The sequence below is a fragment of the Sus scrofa genome, chromosome X (genome assembly GCF_054392235.1).
Source record: "Sus scrofa isolate SSC_HxYL_T2T_F1_AM1 chromosome X, Sscrofa_HxYL_maternal_Yorkshire_Landrace_v2.0, whole genome shotgun sequence".
In the NCBI taxonomy this organism is placed as follows: domain Eukaryota; kingdom Metazoa; phylum Chordata; class Mammalia; order Artiodactyla; family Suidae; genus Sus; species Sus scrofa.
The window spans coordinates 49,859,234-49,879,246 of record NC_139401.1 but is presented as its reverse complement, the minus strand read 5'-3'; the positions used below and the strand labels follow the sequence as shown (position 1 = coordinate 49,879,246).

The following is a 20,013-nucleotide window of genomic DNA, read 5'->3' as shown; positions in this document are numbered from 1 at the left end:
GATCCTTAACCCATTTGGTGAGGCCAGGGATCTAACCCACATCCTCACGAAGACACTAACCGGTCTTTAACCTGTAGGCATAGCAGGAACTCTGCTGATCCATTCTGAATGTAGTAGTTTGATTGCCTGTCTTGCTCCTGCTCTAGAAAGAAGCATGGATTGGAGAACAAGATCTCACATGGCCTAGAGTTATCAAACTCCCCATTTTGTATGGACCGTGCAGGAGACTCAGGTCCAAAGAAAGAGGTGGAACTTCTTTTTAATAACAAAAAAATTTTTTTAAATAAATAAAAAATAAAAAAAATAAAAACAAAATCAGGAGTTCCCATCATGGTGCAGCAGAAACAAATCCGACTAGGAACCATGAGGCTTTGGGTTCGATCCCTGGCCTCGCTCAGTGGGTTAAGGATCCGGCGTTGCCGTGAGCTGTGGTGTAGGTGGCAGATGTGGCTCGGATTCTGCGTTGCTGTGGCTGTGGTGTAGGCCGTCGGGCTACAGCTCTGATTTGACCCATAGCCTGGGAACCTCCATGTGCCGTGGGTGTGGCCCTAAAAAAAGCAAAAAAAAAAAAAAAAAAAAAAAAAGGAAAGAAAGAAAGAGAACCTATCTGCATATCTCTATGTAGACCAAATGAAAACCTACCTCTGCATAGACCGAGACAAAGTCCAAAGGGGGAAAAAAAAACTAAATCAAAGCAGTACATATACATAGTTTTAAAAGGGCAAATAGTACATAAGGACATATATAATAAAAAGCCAATATCTCCCTGACCCCTACTTCCCAACCCCCAGAGGTGACCACTTTGAGCATTTAAATTTTCTGGTGGTAATTTCATATCTCTAAATAAACATACTTTGATGGTTATTTCTTCATTTATCAACTTTAAACATCATTTGTCTGTTGACTTCTTCCCACTATGTCAAATGAGAATTTAGCTTATTTACAACACTTGACTTTTTTCTCTCCCTCCCAAGCTTTAATAATTATGTTGATATTTTGGTTCCTCTGTTAGTTTCCTTTGTAGCTCTGTTAAATACTATTGGGACTGTAGTTTCTTATTCCATCAGTTTTCCATTGGTATATGTTGATCACTCAGTTTGTAAGACATAGTTATTAGTGCCCCCATCCTTCCCTCTATCTCTCTTCTACCTTTCCACATTCCACTTTCTGTGTTCTGTACTCTTGCATCCAAAAAGGTTGATTCCATTTGCATTCTGTTTTGTAACAATAATTAGGTCTTCAGTGCTTTATCTGGACAAATCGATTTTAAAAGTTGACCATAATACACGGTGTTTATGTGATTCTGACTGTGTCATATTATTCATTGCAGAGCCAAATAGTGTACTATAATCACACCTCACTTCCCTCAGGTCTACTGTCCCCACCTCTGTACTTCCAGGAAAATGTTCCTAGCATCAAGGTCAAATGAATTTTCCTTTCTTAGGCTCTACACATTGTTCAAAATCATGCCCCTTTTTACTTTGTCTCATTTTTGGACCAGGACTTACTTTCTTTCCACCTTATTTATTTACTTAACTCAAACTTACTGTTGTGTGGAGTTCCTTGAAACCACAGGATAATCATAGTACATCTTCTGGGGACATTTTACTTGAAGATTCTTCAGGAGGGGGATTTAAAAAAAAAAACCCACTTCATTCTGATATAGAATACGTATACAGAAAAGTGCTCATATCACTAATGAATATAGTTTGGTCAGTTTTTATAAGCCAAACACACCTATGTATCCAGCACTCAGCTCAAGGTTTGTTTTTCATTCACCCTAGTGGGTACTCAGTGGGCCCTTTCAACCTAATGTACCTTGTCCTTCCTTATACAATTTCTTTGGTGGTTTCCTCCTCTTCATTTTCTCTTTTCCCTCTTTCTGGGATGTCTCTTAATTGGATGTTGAACTTCCTTGATTGATCTTCCAGGCTGCTTACCTTTTCTGTCATATTTTCTATATTCTAGTTTGTTGAATGAGTGAGATGTCTGTATATCCAGCTGGCTTGTCCATTTGCTGGCTTTATTTTAGGTGGACCACCTCCTGGCAGTTGTAATAGGGGCCCCTCAATGCCGCAAGGAAAAGCACTTTATTCAGAGAGCACCAACATCCACTAGGTGCCCTAACCAATCCCAGAATAGTTTAATTCTTTTAGCTGGAAGTTCTCTGATATTTTACCTAGGGATGAATTCTAGGCAGTTTTGTATTTTGGATACAGGAGTTGGGGGGGGGGGCGGGGAGGGCACAGGGGAGGATTTCATATGCTTGCCTTCAGTTTATCCTCCTATTTTAAGCCCCTGATCGCTCCTATCCTCCCTCTACCATCTCTAAGTCTGGACTCACTCTGGGCCTCTGCTGGCCTGACTGGCTCCCTCTCTGGCTGCAACCCCCTGAGTGGTGTTGCTGGCTCTCCTTTAACTGTGAACACTCTTCTCTTTGTTTTTTGCTCCCAGAAATTAGTTAAAAATCTCTCACCCTCTCCCATCCTCTTCACTGTTACCATTTCATCCCTTATTTTATTCCTTCATATTCATTTTAGTGGGGTCCGGAGAGAGGGAGGAGATAAACATTTATGCTCTTAAGGTCCAAACTAAGGCTAAAGCTACTTTTAAAAAGGGTTGTTTTGCTTTCTCAATCCAGATTGAGCATGGAAGTCATTAGTAAACCTCCAAAATACCCAACCCTATATGGCCTCATTTTGGAATGTGTTGCCTCTGGCTCCAGCCCTGTCCTGAGCATTCCTGTGGCAGCCTCGCGAGCAGCCCTTTTCCTCAACCTCTGCCATCTAGACCATGCAGCCAAGAGAGCCCTCAGCTGAGGAACTGGAGACCTGTGTTCTGACCCCTGCCCTGCCACTGCCTCCATCTGAACCCTCCAGCCAGCCCCTCCACCTCTCAAGATGACCTCACCCTGGCTTAAGAGGGTCTGGGTCTGCTGTGAGCTGTGCTTTGGCAGGATTGGGTGGGTGCTTAGAGAACAGCCTAGCCTCCTTTGCTTAAGCAGTGGGAGCAAGTGGGCCCAGGACAGGCCCCAAGTGCACAGGAGGGGGCTCTGAGGCTGAGCTGAAGCTTCGGCAATAGCAGGCTGCTAGAGCTGCAACCCCTTCCGCCCACTTTCTTTCCCGTCATGGCTGAACCTCCATCCTTCTGCCTCCAGCAGAGGGAAGCAAGAAGGGAGGGCTGGAGAGCCAGTTCCATTTTCCTCCTCTTCTCTCTCTCTCCCCTCCTCTCTCTCTGTGTTATAGTGCTGGGCTGCTTTGGCCTGTAGTACCTGTGCCTAACGCCACCTTCCCTTTTTGGTGACCCCTGCTTCCATCCTTCAGTGATTGTCTCCTCCAGCAGCATCCGCTGGATGCTTATGCTGTGTGCGTGGGGGAGATCAGAGCCGGGTGAGGGAGAGAGGCCAAGCTCGCGGGCTGCTGTGGGAGACGAAGTGCTGCCTAGATCTGGCATGACCGAAGGAAGCCACAGCAGGAGCAGTGAAAAGCATTGGTTTTGGAATCAGACAAGCCTAAACTTGAATCTCGGCTTCTACTACTTATTGGCCATGTGACTCTAGGTAAAGCACATTGCTACTCCGAGCTCCAATTTTCACATCTACGTGATGAGAAAAAGAAAAACGACCTTGCACAGCTATTATGAAGATAACACAAGTCCTGTACCTGGACTGTCGGTGCTTAATAAATAATCACTGAATTCTTTTTGGATTATGAGAAGGCAGAAATGCCAAGGACCAAATAAATCCTGCTTTGGTGATCGAAAGGAGTGGGAGGTTAGGAAGGCAGCATTTGACCTCCTTGGGCCGGGCCCCCCAGGGGCTCCCTGGCAATTATACAGTGAAGGTCACACTCTTGCCTGGTGTTTCAAGGCTGTTTTTGTTGTAGTCTCTACCTGTATCTTTTCCTTAAAATAAAAGCATGAAGTGATACCTGCCTCTTTATTTTCTGAAAAAGACACTTTAAAAGCAGTGGGCAAATGTTTCCTTGGAAGTATGCAGCAGTCTTTATCATCATCATCATCATCATCATCATCATCATCATCATCATCATCATCATTGTCCTCCCAGGACTTTTCCATGAGTAGTGGTAATGAAGGGCTATAGGACGACTAATCATCAGCAAAAAGATAACTGGCAACTGCAACCACCATGGCCTTCATTTTGTTTCCCCACCACCATCTTGGCCTGGGGATCATGTAGCTCCAGATCCATTCAATGCTGTGTGGATCCATGGCTGAAAATGGTTACATTATCCAACAAGGTTTCTGATTTGTCCTGTGGTTGATTTAGTTGTTCTTCTCTTTAACACTCATCGGTAAGATTTTCTTGGCTGTCACCCTTACCTCATCCACATGACTTCTGGACCTGCTGTTTGTCATTTCTAGGTCGGATTCTTGGCTCCATGGGCCCCTGAGGAAGGAGGCTTCCTCTCCATCTGAATTATCTTTCAAATGATTTTATCTTTCGCCTTCACATCATCATGACTGAGGTGGCAGTTGAACTTGGGAGGCATCTTTCTAACCACTTTATTCCCTTCCTGACCCTGCATTCAAGCTGTACTGAACTGTCTGCGATACCTTCGGCAGAGTGGACTTCTTTATGGTTCCATGCCTGTATTCTGGCTGTTCTCTTGGCCAAGAATACCTTTCTACTCCCGGTTATGTAGCAACTATATACTTGACTATTGAGGAACATCTTCACTCTCTCACTGTTCCAGGCACTTGGAAACAGGGAACAAAACAGACAAAACATCTGCCCTGCAGAGCTGACATTCTAGTGTATGAATGTAGGGGGCAGGAACAGAAATAAACAAGAAGATACAAAATGTGTCAAATAGTGGTAAGTGCTATGGAGAAAAATAAAGCTGGGCAAGAGGATGTGCAGAAGGCTCGGTCAGCCCTACCACAGCCAAAATTCGCATGGCGCTTTTATCAAGTAACCTTTTCTTACTTAGATATTTTCTGATGTTATTGTGTATTCATTATGGTCATAATCCTTCCAACAACTTTATCAGTTTAGTGCTATTATTATCTTGTTCATATTGGTGAGCAAACTGTGCCTCAGAGATATAAATCACATAATTAGGAGGGGCAGAGCTGGCATGGTCTGACCCAAAGCCTGTGCTCATAACCACTAAGCCACTGGGCCCTCAGCAAGGCTCACAACAACTCTCTGAGGTTGGAATTATACCTACGTTATGTTTGGGGAAGCTGAGCTTCAGCGAGGGAATGGACTCATCCATGGTTGCACAGCAAATAAATGGATTTGAACCCAAATCTGTCCAACACTCAAGGCTAGGCCTTTCTAACAATGTTGAGACCTAGGGACCTATGGCTTTCCCTGCCTCTGTATTTCTGCAGCCCATGCAAGGTACCCCGTTGAGGCCACTGGCCTTTCCCCCTTCTCTTTCCACCTATAGTTCATATGGAACCTTGAGATATGCGTATGGACACCCAAGCCCACATTCAAGCCCTGTCTATTTTCCCTTCCCATTGGCCATCCATCTGCTAGGATGGACCTGGATAATAAGATCACACAATTCCTGCAAGTAAGCTCAAGAACCACGGCCAGGGGAGTTCTCTTGCGGCACAACAGGTTAGGGATCCAACCTTGTCACTGTAGCAGCTTAGGTTGCTGCTGTGGCTCGAGTTCAATCCCTAGCCCAGAAACTTCCACATGCCATGAGTGTAGCCAAAAGGAAAAAAAAAAAAAAAAAAAAAAAAAAAAGAACTAGGAGTGGCCAGGGAATTCTAGGTACTTGGAGTGCAATCTAGAAGGGAGAGGGCCAGAGATCCTGATGGTCATGTTCCCATGGCCCCACAGACTCATTACCTCACAGAGGGGGCCTCTAAAGTGTGGTGTCCAGGAATTGCCATTGTGGCTCAGCGGTAACGAACCTGGCTTATATTCATGAAGATGCAGTTTTGATCCCCAGCCTCGCTCAGTGAGTTAAGGATCTGGCATTGCTGTGAGCTGTGGTGTAGGTCACAGATGCGGCTCTGATCTGGTGTTGCTGTGAGCTGTGGTGTAGGTCACAGATGCGGCTCTGATCTGGTGTTGCTGTGGCTGTGGTGTAGGCCAGCAGCTGTAGCTCTGGTTTGACCCCTAGCCTGGGAACTTCCATATACCGCGGGTGCAGCCCTAAGAGTAAAAAATAAAAAATGAAAAAAAAGAATGGTGTCCAGCGTAGGGGCTGATGTTTCCCAGTACAGTCTATGATATTGCAATCTGTGATAAGCGGGGCTCAGTGACCCTCCTCCTTTGGCTTCCCAAGCTGGATCCTGCTTTGCAGTTGGGGTAGGGGCAGGTGCAGGGCTGGTGTTCCATGAGCCTGGACTTTCCCAGCATGTGCTGTTGCAAATGTAGACAGACCCTTAGGTCTCCATCACAGTATTTTGCTCCTAAATACCTCAGGATACTTATCCTCATTTCTTAGGAACTTAGGAAAAATTATACACTTTATGCATTCTTCCAGTTGAAAATTTAGAGAAACTTGGAAAAGTAGAGAAGAAACACATTACCCATAATTAGGACACACGGAGGCAGCTACTCTGAACATTTGATGTATTTCCCTCATTTTCTGCATTCTTTTCATGTAGTTGAAATGATACAGCACATATAATTGTTTCTCGCTTTGTTTGTTTGAGCATTTCCCCATGTAATTGCATATTCTTCAGAAGCATCATTTTTCATGGCAACTGATATACCATAGTGTACTTAACCATCCTCTCAACGTAGGACATAGACACTGCGCTCATTTTTTTCACTGGTTTAAATCATGCTGCAGTGGGCATCTTTGCACACACAGCTTTGAGGGAACTTACAGCTTTGAGGGAACTAGCCTTGTATAGGAACAATTGTATTCAACTCATTTCCTTTTCTAGATGGTCCCTCTGGCTGGGTCTGATTCATACTTGTAGTCATTCATTTATTCATTCATTCCATCACCGCTTGTTTACTCTGTACCTCTGTGGACCAAACCCTGGGAACTGGGGACACAGTCATGACTAAGATGCAGCCCCACACTGCCAGGAGGTTCCAGTCTGCAGGGAGAGTCAGGGATGGAAACAGACACGTTCAAGACAGTTTGATCAGGGCTGTGATGGGGGCAAGAAAAGGATCCTGTGGGAGAACAGAGGAGGGGCTCTTCATCCAGCTTAGGGACATTACAATAAGCTTCCTGGAGGAGGTCTTGCCTAAATGAGTCACAGAGGATGAATAAGAGTTGGCTGGAATAAGAAGGGGAACTTCCTGTTAAACACAACAAATTGAATAAACTTATTTATCTCTGCTGCTTCCCCAAATCCCACTGAAATATGAGTAAGGGAATAAAAAAGGTAGAAACACAAGGTCTGGGATGCTGACCAGAAGTAAACGCCTTCCACCCAGAGAGTCCCAGAAATGCTCAGGAATCAGAGGTATTATGAAACGCAGAAGGCACAATGAGGCATAGAATCGAAAAGAAGGAGAATATTGAAAGTCTGTGAACAGATCCTTTTGGCCCCTCCACGACGAAACCCTATTCAGTCTGGGACACCCCTCCCTCCCTGCCCCCACCAGCTCTATTTCTCTAGATGGAGGTTGATTCTTTGGAGAAATCGAAGTTAAGAGGCTCCAGGCTTGGAGATACCAGGTACGGTGGAGGATGGAGTGAAATGGCTGCAAGCGAGGGGACTAAAGCAGTGGAACCTCAACCTCCTCCAGCTTCCCTACTTCTAGCACACCAGTCAGGAGGACACGAGAGAGAAAAGGATCCTTCTCTGGGGAAATGGAAAAGCCCCCAGAAAAAGGCCTTCAGAAAGCTGACATTTGGGAGTCTTCCAAGAAAAGAACAGGCCCATTAACTCTGTAGTGAGGACCACCACCTGGCCTGCTCCATCTATACACAGAGCTTCCCTTCAACTTGTTAGTGTCGTGGGACCTGATCACCAGGGATCACCAGCCAAGGACTCTTAAGATAGATATATTTCATTTTATGTAGATTAAACTTCAATGTAACTGGCATTTAAAAAAAAAAAAAAAAAGCAACCTGGGCATCTACCCAGAGAAAACCACAACTCGCAAAGACACATGTACTCCGATGTTCATTGCAGCACTATTTACAATAGCCAAGACATGGAAACAACCTAAATGTCCATCAACAGAAGAGTGGATCAAGATGTGGTACATATACACGATGGAATATTACTCAGCCATTAAAAAGAATGAAATACCAGCATTTTTTGCAACATGGATGGACCTAGAAACTATCATGCTAAGTGAAGTCAGCCATACAATGAGGCACCAACATCCAATGCTTCCACTGACATGTGGAATCTGAAAAAAAGGACAGACGGAACTTCTTTGCAGAACAGATGCTGACTCACAGACATTGAAAAACTTATGGTCTCCGGAGGAGACAGTTTGGGGGGTGGGGGGATGTGCCTGGGCTGTGGGATGGAAATCCTGTGAAATAAGATTGTTATGATCATTATACAACTACAGATGTGATAAATTCATTTGAGTAATAAAAAATTAAGAAAAGAAAAACAAAAACAAAAGAACAAGCCTAGGTAGCCAGAGATGATCAGATAGTACAAGGCTATTTGGGGAAGGCCATCATCCTGCAAGAATGACCCAAAAAGCAAGCAAGCAAGCAAATAAACGAAAACTTGGAAGGAACAGAGGTAATGAAGGGAGGAGAAGGAACCTGGGGAAATTAAAGCTAGTGAGAGCCAGCATAAAAATTTCATCACCAGGATTAGAAAATAAAAGGTCGTGGGATAACAAGGTGAAGAGATGGACAACAGAAAAGATGAGAACATGGGAGGATCAGTTGAGGAGCTCTACCATCCAACAATAGGAGTCCCAGAAATAGAGAACGGAGGAAATGACAGGAAGGACAGGGTTAAAGACGTGACACAAGAACATGTCCCAGAACTGAAGGAATGAAAATCCCACTGAGTAACCAGCAAAATAAATGATAAAGAGACCCTCACCAAAGTTCACTGCCGCGCAGTTTCAGCATACCAGGGATAAAGGGAAGATTCTAAAAGCTTCCAGAGAAAAAAACCTACCATACACAAAGGATCAAGAAAAAGAAGGGCATTGGATTTTTCAACAACACTAGAAGCTAGGAGACAATGGAGTGGTGTTCTTAAAACGCTCAGGGACCATAAATTCCAACCTAGAAGCCTATCCTCACTTGAATTATCAATCAAGGGTGAGGGCCTTATAAAGACAGTTTCAGACACTGGAGGGCTAAAGATTTTCCATCCTATGTCTTTCTCCCAAAGCACTTGGAGAGTGTGCTCCAGCAAAATGCCGGTGTAAACTCAGTATAAAAAAAAAAAAAAAAAAAAAAAAAAAGGCCAGTGAATCTAGGAAGCAGGAAATGAACACAGAAGAGAGGTGAAGAAGAAGAGAGCAGATCTTAGGGCAACCGTTCTGGATTGCATCGAGGACCATGTCTGGAAGGAAAAAAAAAAATCTGATGGATTACCTGATGTGTCAGAACTTTTAGAAGGGGTTGCACTTCTCACAGGGTTTGGGGGGAATTGATCAGGTCTATGAAGAAAACTGATCAAGCAAAACAAGACAAAAAACCAGTTATCAATATCAGGGAAAAGAAAAAGTTATATGGGAAAGGAAATGTATTTCTAGCATATGATGTGATTTATTCATTAGTATTGATGCAGTCATAATAATGTAAGCCACTAATATTGATTTAACCAAAACTTTATACTATAACTACAGTGGTAAGAATGAGAAGAAAGGACATGTGTACCTGCCTAAGAACTGGGGGCTGAAAGTGGTGGTGTGTATAAAAGAGCCTCATCTTCTCCCTGCACATAGGAATTCAGTACGTGATATACAAAACTAAAAAAATAAATCAAGAAATAGAAGTATATATGTGTTCTTTATTTTATTTTATTTTTGGCTGTGCCAAAGGCACGTGGAAGTTCCCAATCCAGGAATGGCACCCGTATCACAGCAGCAACTCGAGCCCCTGCAGTGACAACTTAGTGGGATCCTTAACCCACTGAGCCACCAGGGAACTCCATCTTTTTTTTTGCATATGTTCTTTAGAAATGAGGAGGCAGGAGCTCCTGTCATGGCACATCGGAAACGAGTCCGACTAGGAACCATGAGGTTGCATGTTCTATCCCTGACCTCGTTCAGTGGGTTAAGGATCCGGCGTTGCTGTGAGCTGTGGCATAGGCTGGTAGCTATAGCTCTGATTAGACCCCTAGCCTGGGAACCTCCATATGCCATGGGGGCAACCCTAAAAAGCAAAAAAAAAAAAAAAAAAAAAAAAGAAAGAAATGAGGAGGCAAATCCCCCCCCCCAAAAGTAGTTAAAAGACTTGAAAACAGAGTTCCCGTTGTGGCTCAGGGGTTAGCAAACCCAACTGGCATCCATGAGGACATGGGTTCAATCCCTGGCCTCACTCAGTGGGTTAAGGATCCGGTGTTGCTGTGAGCTGTGGTGTAGGTTGCAGCTACAGCTCCGATTCGACCCCTGGCCTGGGAACCTCCATATGCCGCAGGTGTGGCCCTAAAAAGACAAAAAAAAAAAAAAAAAAAAAAAAAGAAGACCTGAAAACAATTCGTATGAGAGTGGGAGCTGAGGGTGAAGAAGGGTAGAGTGGGGAATTTGTGGGCGTTTTTTGTTTTAATCTTTGCAGTACTGTGTGACTTGAAAACCTATCTACATGTATTACTTTGGTAAAAAAAAAATTTTTAAGGGCACACAAAAATATTTCAAAAATGGATTAGCAATATGAGCATATACTTTAGAAATATGGAAGAAAACTCAGAACAAAGAAAAAAGTTGAAAAGGCAACTTTCATTTTTAAGATCTTTTCACATTTCGACTTTTAAAACTATTTCACATATCCCTTTAATAAAATTTAGAATAATTTTTAAAAACATAAAGAGGGGCGTTCCCATTGGCGCAGAGGAAGCAAATCCAAGTAGGAACCATGAGGTTGCAGGTTCAATCCCTGGCCTCCCTCAGTGGGTTAAGGATCTGGTGTTGCCGTGAGTTGTGGTGTGGGTTGCAGACACAGCTCGGATCTGGTGTGGCTGTGGCTGTGGCATACGCCGACAGCAACAACTCCGATTAGGCCCTTAGCCTGGGAACCTCCATATGCTGCGGGTGCGGCCCTAAAAAGACAAAAGACAAAAAAAAAAAAAAAAAAAAAAACCCAACCAACCAAACAAAAAAACATAAAGAGGAGGAATAGTGTTCCAGGGAACAAATGTGCCAAGAAAGTGGATGGGAGGGCAGAGTGAGATTTAGACCTTTGGAGAGTTTGGGCTTGACCAGCATGGAAGTCAGTGGGAAAAGTATGGGTAGGAAAATTATTGAATGTTTGAAGCAGCAGAACCACATAAACTGATTTGCGCTCGAGAGATGTTCCCTTCAGCAACCAGTGGGAAAGGGTGGTTGTCCGTTGAAGAGAGTTGCAGTTTGGCAAGTTGATGCTTGGGAGATAAGGTGATAAGGTGCCTGGCTGCCCCCTGGGCTGGGTCTTTAGAGAGACTTGAATGATGGGCCAGGATACCCACCTCTTAATCCTTAGGACACTTCCAGGAGGAAGCCTGTACACAGTTTCTCTTCAAGTTTCCTTGTAAAAAAATCTACTTTCATTCGTGTCAGATCCCTTTTCTGTTGGACACTTGATTTTGTAGACATGTTGCTCAAATTCGGGCTTGAAGACGTCTCTCTTTTTTCAGGTCACTTTGCATATCTCGTTTCTGATGCATTTTTTTTGCTAGTTTAGCTCTCAGAGGACAACCTCGTTTATCTAATTCCAGATTCTTGGGAGACAGGCCCCTTATTGTTTCCTCAGGTACTGTTTATAAGTGGCTTGGAGGATCAAAACGAGAGGCAGGGAATCTAGTTAGGAGGCAAGAGCAGAAACCCCAGTAGGGCAACTCGAAGGCCTATATTCTTTTCAGTTATTCTGCCCTGTTGTCTGCCTAAGTCCCCCAAAGTTTTGAGAACTGTTGATATTTTGCCATTTATTCTTCCATCTGCCACCATCTGCCAGATTGCCCCCCTTGTACCTGGAAGCAGCAATTTCAAAATACTTGGTCTCATTACATGTTTTTGGTTCAGAAAATATGGTCACTATACTCATAGGCTTGGATGGGCATAGGCATAGCCAAAGTTTTTGAGAACCCTGGGGTTCAAAGTGGCCTCCCATTAGGAGAGGCCATGGGAATAGCAGGAGAAAGGCATCTCCTCTCCTAACATAGATTGATAAGGGGAAGCCTGGTACTCTGGGTCTTTGCTTCTACTCATAGACAGCTGAACCTGGTTAGTAAAAGAGGAAAATTTGGTGTTTTGTTTTGTTGCTTTTTAGGGCCACAGGTGCGGCATATGGAAGTTCCCAGGCTAGAGGTCGAATCAGAGCCACAGCCACAGCAATGTCAGATCCAAGCCGTGTCTATGACCTACACTGCAGCACATGGGAATGCCGGATCCTTAACACATTAAGCGGGGCCAGGAATTGAACCTGCATCCTCGTGGATACTAGTCAGGTTCGTTTCTGCTGAGCCACAATGAGAACTCCCAACTTTGGGATTTTGAAAAAACTAAATATCTTAGGGCCTGAAGACTGGAACTCAGCTAACACAGCTGCCTTGTTTTATAGATGAGGAACCAAGGTCCAGAGAGCAGTGATTTGTCTTTGTTGCCAGTTAGGGAGTGAGCCATAACAGAGCCCAGCATGCTTTCAACATCTGTGCTACCTCCCAGAAGAAGAGCGGCCCAGCTTCATGGAGTAACAGGTGGATTGACCATTGGGCATTAGTTCTGAAGTAGGATAGCACAGTGTCAATGATGATTGCTCTCTGGATGTAATTAATAATTTGTATACTAAGCACATAAGGGCCTGGAAAGCCCAGAGGTGGCGTGCATCCCCACGTTGAGGGTCATAGGATGCCTTGTACCATCAAACTAGTAAGAATCTGTCCACAGTGAGAACTGGCTAATTCACTCTGCCTCATGGCTTAAGCTCTTTTGCTCCCCTTAGCTGCCATCTTGAGGACTGTAACATCATATAGAAGTGCTTTGGGGGAGTTTCCGTTGTGGCACAGTGGAAACGAATCCGACTAGGAATCATGAGGTTGTGGGTTCGATCCCTGGCCTTGCTTAGTGGGCTAAGGATCCGGCGTTGCCGTCAGCTGTGGTGTAGGTCACAGACGTGGCTCAGATCTGGTATTGCTGTGGCTGTGGCCGGCAGCAACAGCTCCAATTTCCAATTTGACCCCTAGCCTGGGAACCTCCACATGCCGTGGATGCAGCCCTAAAAAGACCAAAAAAAAAAAAAAAAGAAATGCTTTTGGGAGCAGAGGTACATATCTGGTAACCTCTCCTGAGAAAGAGCCTGGGCGGCAGGGTCTGTCTTGACATTGGAAATAGGGTAAGGGAACTCACCTTAATGGTGCACAAGTACCTGGCCCTGAGCTACTGGGGCAGTGGACCGTGGTGGTGAGCGCATGAGCTTTGGGGCTCAGGCCAAGCTCCCCTACTTGTGTGCTGTGAGGCAAATCATTTCAACTTCTCTGAGTCTCGGTTTCACCTTCTTCCAACTGGATGAGTAATTCCTGCTTTGCCAGGATCGAAGGAGGTGATGTATGGAGTTCCCTTGTGGCGCAGCTGGTTAAGTGTCTGATGTTGTCACTGCAGCAGCCCCAGTTCGATCCCTGGCCTGGGGATTTCCATATGCCACAGGTGCAGCCAAAACACCCCCCCAAAAAAATGAAAACAAACAAACAAACAAAGGAGATAATGTACAAAAAGAGCTGCCACTGTACCTGGTACATAGTAGTACCCAGTGGTTGTTCACGTCCTAATGGAGATGATTATATATGTGGCTTATGTTCTAAAGTAGATTGGGCAGGGGGCCAGTGTGAGCAACTGAAGGGTTTATATTTCTGAGTCAGGGCCTGGTAGAGATTGAATAAGTGTGTGCTGGGGGTGTGGGGGGTGGTGGTAAGGAGACCAGCCTGCTTGGAGCAGAGGGTTTTCTTAGGGAAAAAAGCTGAGAGGCTTGGCCTCAATTCTATGGACAGTTGGGGAGTCATCGAATTAGGCTCCTCTGATCTGGTACGTGCGCACTATTGAGCTAGGTCTCCAAAGCAATCTTGTTGCTTCAGAGCGAGATGGAAAGTTTTAATAAATGTGAAAAGGTGCTCTGAGGCCCCGGTCCCCTGTCCCTTCAGGGGGCTGTGAAGGCCCATTGTCATTGGCTGAGCAGGCCCCGGGCTGAGCCTCACAGCCACCCCACTCCCATGCCCCCTCCCATCCCTGTCATGTCATTTTGCAAGTGAAAAAGCTGAGGCCGGCCATGGGCCATCCTTCAGGGAGTGCCTTCCCCAGGATTATATGGCTAGTAAGTAGCAGAACTGGAAGCACGGGCCTCACCCACTGTCTGCACTCCTGCACCCCATGGGCTGGGGCAGGGGTTGGGGTGGGAAGGGGGATGGGGTGTGGGGCGAGATGGGGGGGGCACTCCATTCATTCTGAGCTCCACCTCCCCTCCCCTCTCACTTTGCGCACAGCATAGACGACTCCCCCCGACTCAGGTCCCCTCACTAAGGTCTCTCCTTGGTTCTCTCACCTGAGGACCAAGCCTGTGACATCTTCATCTCTGCTTCCTCCACAGTCCTCAATAGGGGAGAGGAGGAGGAGGAAGAGGACAGAGAGGACAGGAACGCTGCTTCACACGCTCTCCCCGCTCCTTCCAAGTGCCCTGGTCCTTCTTCCTCCCCTTCCCACCCCCACTGTCCCTCTCCTACACACACACACACACACACACACACACGCACACGCACACGCACACGCACACACACACACCCTTTTTAGGGAGGAGCAGCCAGAGGGCTGTGGTTCTGATTTCCCTCATTTGCTCAGTCCCCTCAAAGCTGTCCCCAAAGCCATTCTCTTCTCTTGCCCTTCCTTTGCCTCTGAGGTGGGGGCTCACTATGAAGAAGGCAGACCAGTGTAGTAGAAAGGAGCCCAGCAGCTGACTCACTCACCCTCTCAGCCTCATTCTCTTCATCCGGAAAATAAGCAGGTTGGACCAGGCAATTGGCAAAGCCTTTTCTATGTTGTTAATAATACCTGGCATTTGTCTGCTGGGTTCCAAAGGGCTTAATCATCCCAACAGCCCTGCGAAGATTGGCCTTGTGTTACAAGCGGGGAGACTGAGGCTCAGATTCCAGGCAGGGAGGTGACTTACCCAGATCTGGTAAGTGGCAGAGCCACTATCTGAGCCAGGTCTCTCTGTGTTTAAACCTCGGGCTCTGCCTCTTCCTGCAGCTACAGGCTGCCTCTCAGCCACTCCAAGGAAGACCCCTCACCATGAGCCCACGAGGCTAGAACATGGTTGGTTCCTGGCACCTACTCGACCTCACCCCCAGCCACCCTTCCCCTCACTCACTCCACCCCAGCCACGCTGTCCTCCTCTTTGTCCCAGCAACTGGCCAGGCCCTCCGCCATCTCATGGCCTTTTGCACTGGCTATTCTTTCTGCACGAAATGCCCTACCCCTCATTTTCACGATGCATATTAGCTCTCAAGGCTGCTGCATAGGGCAGAGGGAGAGGGGGAATAGAGGGTATGTGCTGACTCTTGGTTTTTTCCTCTCTTTCTCTTTCAGATCTGATGGTGAGAATTCCAGAACAGTCAGGTCAGTACCTCCTTTTTTTGATAGTAGTTGGGAAATGGGGCAGGGACTGGGGTGGGGACCTCTGGTTTGTCACTTCAGGATCCATGGGAGGGGCAGGGGGGCCAACTCCAGGGGTTTTGTCCCACTGGCATTAAGGGTGGAGATGGAGAGGAGCAGGAGGGCCAGGGTGAATGTGGCAGGTGCGGGGACGGGGTCGTAAATGGTTCCTTAGTCTTTCTGACCCTAGCCGACTCGGGGGCTTGGTTGGACACTGAAGAGGCTCATGTGAGCTGCCCAGATGGGAAAGCTGACCTGCAAAGAGGTCGGCTCTGGACCCAGGACCTTCTCCATCTCTCCTCCCAGGGGAAGAGGGCACGATAGAATTGCCGTTTCCCTGATCTGGTGTTTGCCCTTTTCCCTGAACTGTGCTAGCCCTGAGTAGTGCGATTCGGATGGGCTTTTGATGTGACACATTCTAGGCATTAGAAATATGCATTATGGTAACAAGAGCACTTTTTTTTTTTTGCATGCTTGGTGAAAAAGGCTTATAAGCTTCAGTGAGTTTACAGGGTGTGATCGATCTGCCATTTGAAGAGGTGGGGGTAAAACTGGGGTAGAGACAAGGGCTGTTAGTCGCATTTCCCAGGCCTTAACCCATCAGAAGCTTGGTGAAAACACAAGGGTCAAGGATAGGGACTATGTGGGAGTGATGGGGGGCTCAGGATAGAGCCCAGTTGGCCAGCATCCAGGCCAGGGGCTATGGACTGGGCCTGTGAAATGAGATGGGTCCAGGCAGCAGCAGCATGAGAAGGACACACTTGGTCCCAGCCAGGGCTGAGACTGAAATACAGCACCGATGTGAAGAGTAGAATCCTCTGAGTGGATCAGTTGGAGGCATGTTCCCTTTCCACCAGGCTCCTGCAGCCCCTCATCAGGGTTCCCCGGCTTGATGAGCCGAGCACAGATTGAATTTCAGCCCAGACTCATGCCCTCTCAGCTGCAAACCCTTGTGTAAGGCACAGCTTGCCCGGCCATATGCAGCGGCCCAGGTCCTGGCATCCAGGCGGTGGATATGGGAGGGGGGCCGAGGAGCTCAGCATACAGACGGTGATGCGTGATGAGACACACCGAGTCTTAGCATCCCAGGCAGAAGGGACGGGATGAGCACACCGGTGCCCTGGGCCAAGGTAGGGGCTGTGGGATGGGAAGCACGCTCTGTTAGGCCAGCAGGAAAGCAGGGGAAGCGTGATAGATGCCAGTCAGGCCCAGTGTTCCAGGCAAGGGGTAGATGACGGGATGTGATTAGTGTGGCCTGGGCACAGCCTATCCTAGCATTTAGGAAGGCATTAACCTAGCAGAGGACACTGATCCCAATGTCCCACTGTGGGTTTGGAGAAAAGCAAGTTGAGCTGACTCCAAGCATAGGCCCCCAAGGCACCCCCGTTGACATGCCTGCTACTTATCCAGGAACTCGACTGACAATGTCCCTAGCTCTTCCCAGCAGAGGAGTTCCTAGGACCTAAAGCTCAGGGTGTTTCATAATTATCATAATCCTAAATCATATGATGACATACTTTACAACTTACAGAAGTTGCCAGGGACTTTCTTTTGTTTGATCCTCCCAGTGACACTGTAGGTGGAACCTGGACTGGCCTTATCATCATTATTTTACAGTTGGGGAAACTGAGCCCCGGGCTGGTTCTAGGTTTTGCCCATAGCCACGCAACTGATTTTTGGCGGAGGCAGGATTCAAACCCAGGTCTGCCTGGCAACAAGCCCAGAACCCTGCCCACGCCCATCCCTGCAGGAGCTCTCGACAGCCTTGCAGATAAGAATAGTCCTCCTCATCCTCACCCTAATATTAGTAGTCATAGCAGTTAGCATCTCCTCTTGATATACTAAGAACTCTGAACATGATCTTATTTAATGCTCACGAGAGCCCAATTAGACGCGGACTGGGATCCCCGATTTACGAATGAGGAAAATGAGGTTCCCCAGAGGGTCAGTGTCTTGCCCAAGGAAGGAAGAGCAATGGGGCAGGGCGGCATCACTCTGACTCATACCCTGGACTGTCTGCTTCCAAAGCCAGCACTTGTCTCACTAAGATGTACTTCCCGACAGCCACCCTGGACTCCAGTCAAGGAGGCTACAAGGGGCCTTGAGGACACAGCAACTGCCGGGGAGCAAGTGTCAAACTTGGGCTGTGGAAGGGGCCTAAGATACCACTCATGGGGCAAAAATCTTGCAAACATGGTGGAATAGATCCTTTACCTTGGAACCAGGGCTGGGTGGGGTCTTCTGAGGAGGCTCTCAGGACCTGCATGGAAATTCTTGAGCTCACTTCAGTTAGGGCTCAGGGAGAGCTTTCTGGAGACAGTGGGTGTCTGAGCTGGGCTGTGAGTGACTGTCACGCAGACTTTGTAGAAGGAGGGTGTCCCTGGAAATGAAACAAGCAGGCATCGGGGGCGGGGGGGAAGGAGAGGGGGCCAGTCAGTCAGGCTAAAACAGATCTGGGCAGGAGAGGAACAAATGTCAAAATTCAGAAGGCTGGTCTGGTCAGGCCTGGGCCGCAAGACACCTTCTGTCATCAGTGAGAGCTAGGGGAAGCTGGGCTCTGCAGCACAGAAAGGGCAGCACCTGGATCTAGGCAAGGGGTTCCAGGGTCCTCATCTAATAAACATCGTGTGTGTGGAGGGGAAAGCTTAAGAAGGTAGAAGAAACACCAAGTAGGAGTTCCCGTTGTGGCTCAGCAGTGACGCATCTGACTGATATCCATGAGGACGCAGATTTGATTCCTAGCCTCCCTCAATGGGTTAAGGATCCAGCGTTGCTGTGGCTGTGGTGTAGGCCGGCAGCTGCAGCTCCAATTTGACCCCTAGCCTGGGAACTTCCATGTGCCGTGGGTGTAGCCCCCCCCCCCCAAAAAAAAAGGACCAGAAGAAGAAGAAGAAGAAGAAGAAACACCAAGTAGAGGAGCTATCCCTCCACTGTCGTGGGAGTAGAACAGCAAGGAGTGGTCCCAGGCATGAGGACTTCCAGGTATGGGGTGCCAGGGGAAGTGTGGAGTCTAATTAGAGCTGAACAGCTGGTATCTCGAGAGGACTGTGAGCAGAGGAAGGTGTCTGGACCTCCTATAGATCCATGAGAAGTTGTCAGACCTACAGGCACCTTAAACCCAGGTCCAGAAAGGGACTGGCTATGGCTCAAGGTCACACACTAGCTCTCAGCAAGGCCTGCTTCCCAGCTGTCTGTTCTTTGCCAAGTCACTTGGCTTCTCTGATCCTAACTTTCCTCATCCTTAAAATGGAGTCAATAATTCTGACTTCTTTGGGTTGAGGAGAGAACTTAAAGCGATGCTCAGCATAAAATAGTGGCTCAACACACGGCAGTGCCCTGCCCTCCGCTGTCACTGTCCACTAACCCAATCCTTTGTCATTTATGGGATAGTCAAGCTTGAGAAATGTGGAGAGGGGTAAAACTTGGAAACGGAGGGGCAGGGGCTTCTGCCAGCAGCAGAGGAGGTCAGTCCAGTCCTAAAGGCATTGCTGATGCAGTAAGGGTCAGGCTGGGGCGCTGGGGACTGGGCTGGGGTTGCCAGGCACGCAAGGATGAGAGCCAGAGGAGGTGGCCTGTTGCTAGGGAAGGAGGGAGGGGGTGGGGGAGCTGCTGACACCCGCAGAGCCAGGGACGTCCCCATGGCAACGGGAGCCGCTGCTGCCGGAGGAGAAGTGGGAGGAGGAGCCAGCGCTGGCTCAGTTCCCAGAGGAGGCCTCCCACTCTGGGCCTCAGTGCCCCCATCTGTCCAACGGGAGTTTGGATTCGATAGTCTCTAAGATTCTTCCTTGTTTTGACCTTCTGGCAATCCAGGGTGGCCGAGACCTCACGGACCTTCCGTGGCTCCCCCATCCACATGTCCAAGACACCACCAGTCCCCAGGGCTGCCCCAGCTGCATCCAACTCTTCCCTCCCGCGCTGCCTCCTGTTCTGCGCAGCCTGCTTGCCCCTCCTGCCCAGCTCTCTGTTCCCACCTCTTCCTTTGCCTGGAATTTTGTCATAGTGCCTGCTGAATGCTCTCTGCCCCCCCCCGGGGGGGGGTTGGGGAGGGAAGCAACCTGGGGAAGCCTTCCCCGAGTTGCCCCCTGTCCACCCTGACTGCTTCCTCCTTCCTGGGTTTCTTTGGCCCCCCAGGTCTGAGCTCCTCCTGCTCCCCTCAGTGATCATTGCTGCAAATGCATTGCGCTGCTTCTGAGAGCTGAGCTCCCCTTGACAGGTTCAAACCTTTACAGTAAATCTATGGTGTCACATCGCGAATCTCTGTTTCTCCATATGAGCCAGTGCTCTGGGAGCTTATG

The 20,013-nt window shown here is 47.6% G+C and overlaps 1 protein-coding gene across 5 annotated transcripts in view; it reads left to right on the top strand.

Moving 5' to 3' along the window:
- IQSEC2 (IQ motif and Sec7 domain ArfGEF 2) overlaps positions 1-20,013 on the top strand; it is an 83,700-nt gene that overhangs the window by 11,790 nt on the left and 51,897 nt on the right. For all 5 annotated transcript variants that reach the window (XM_085007969.1, XM_021079686.2, XM_021079689.2 and 2 more), the window contains exon 2: positions 15,653-15,682. In XM_085007969.1, the coding sequence (XP_084864095.1) occupies positions 15,653-15,682 (30 nt within the window). The remainder of the gene's footprint in view (positions 1-15,652; positions 15,683-20,013) is intronic.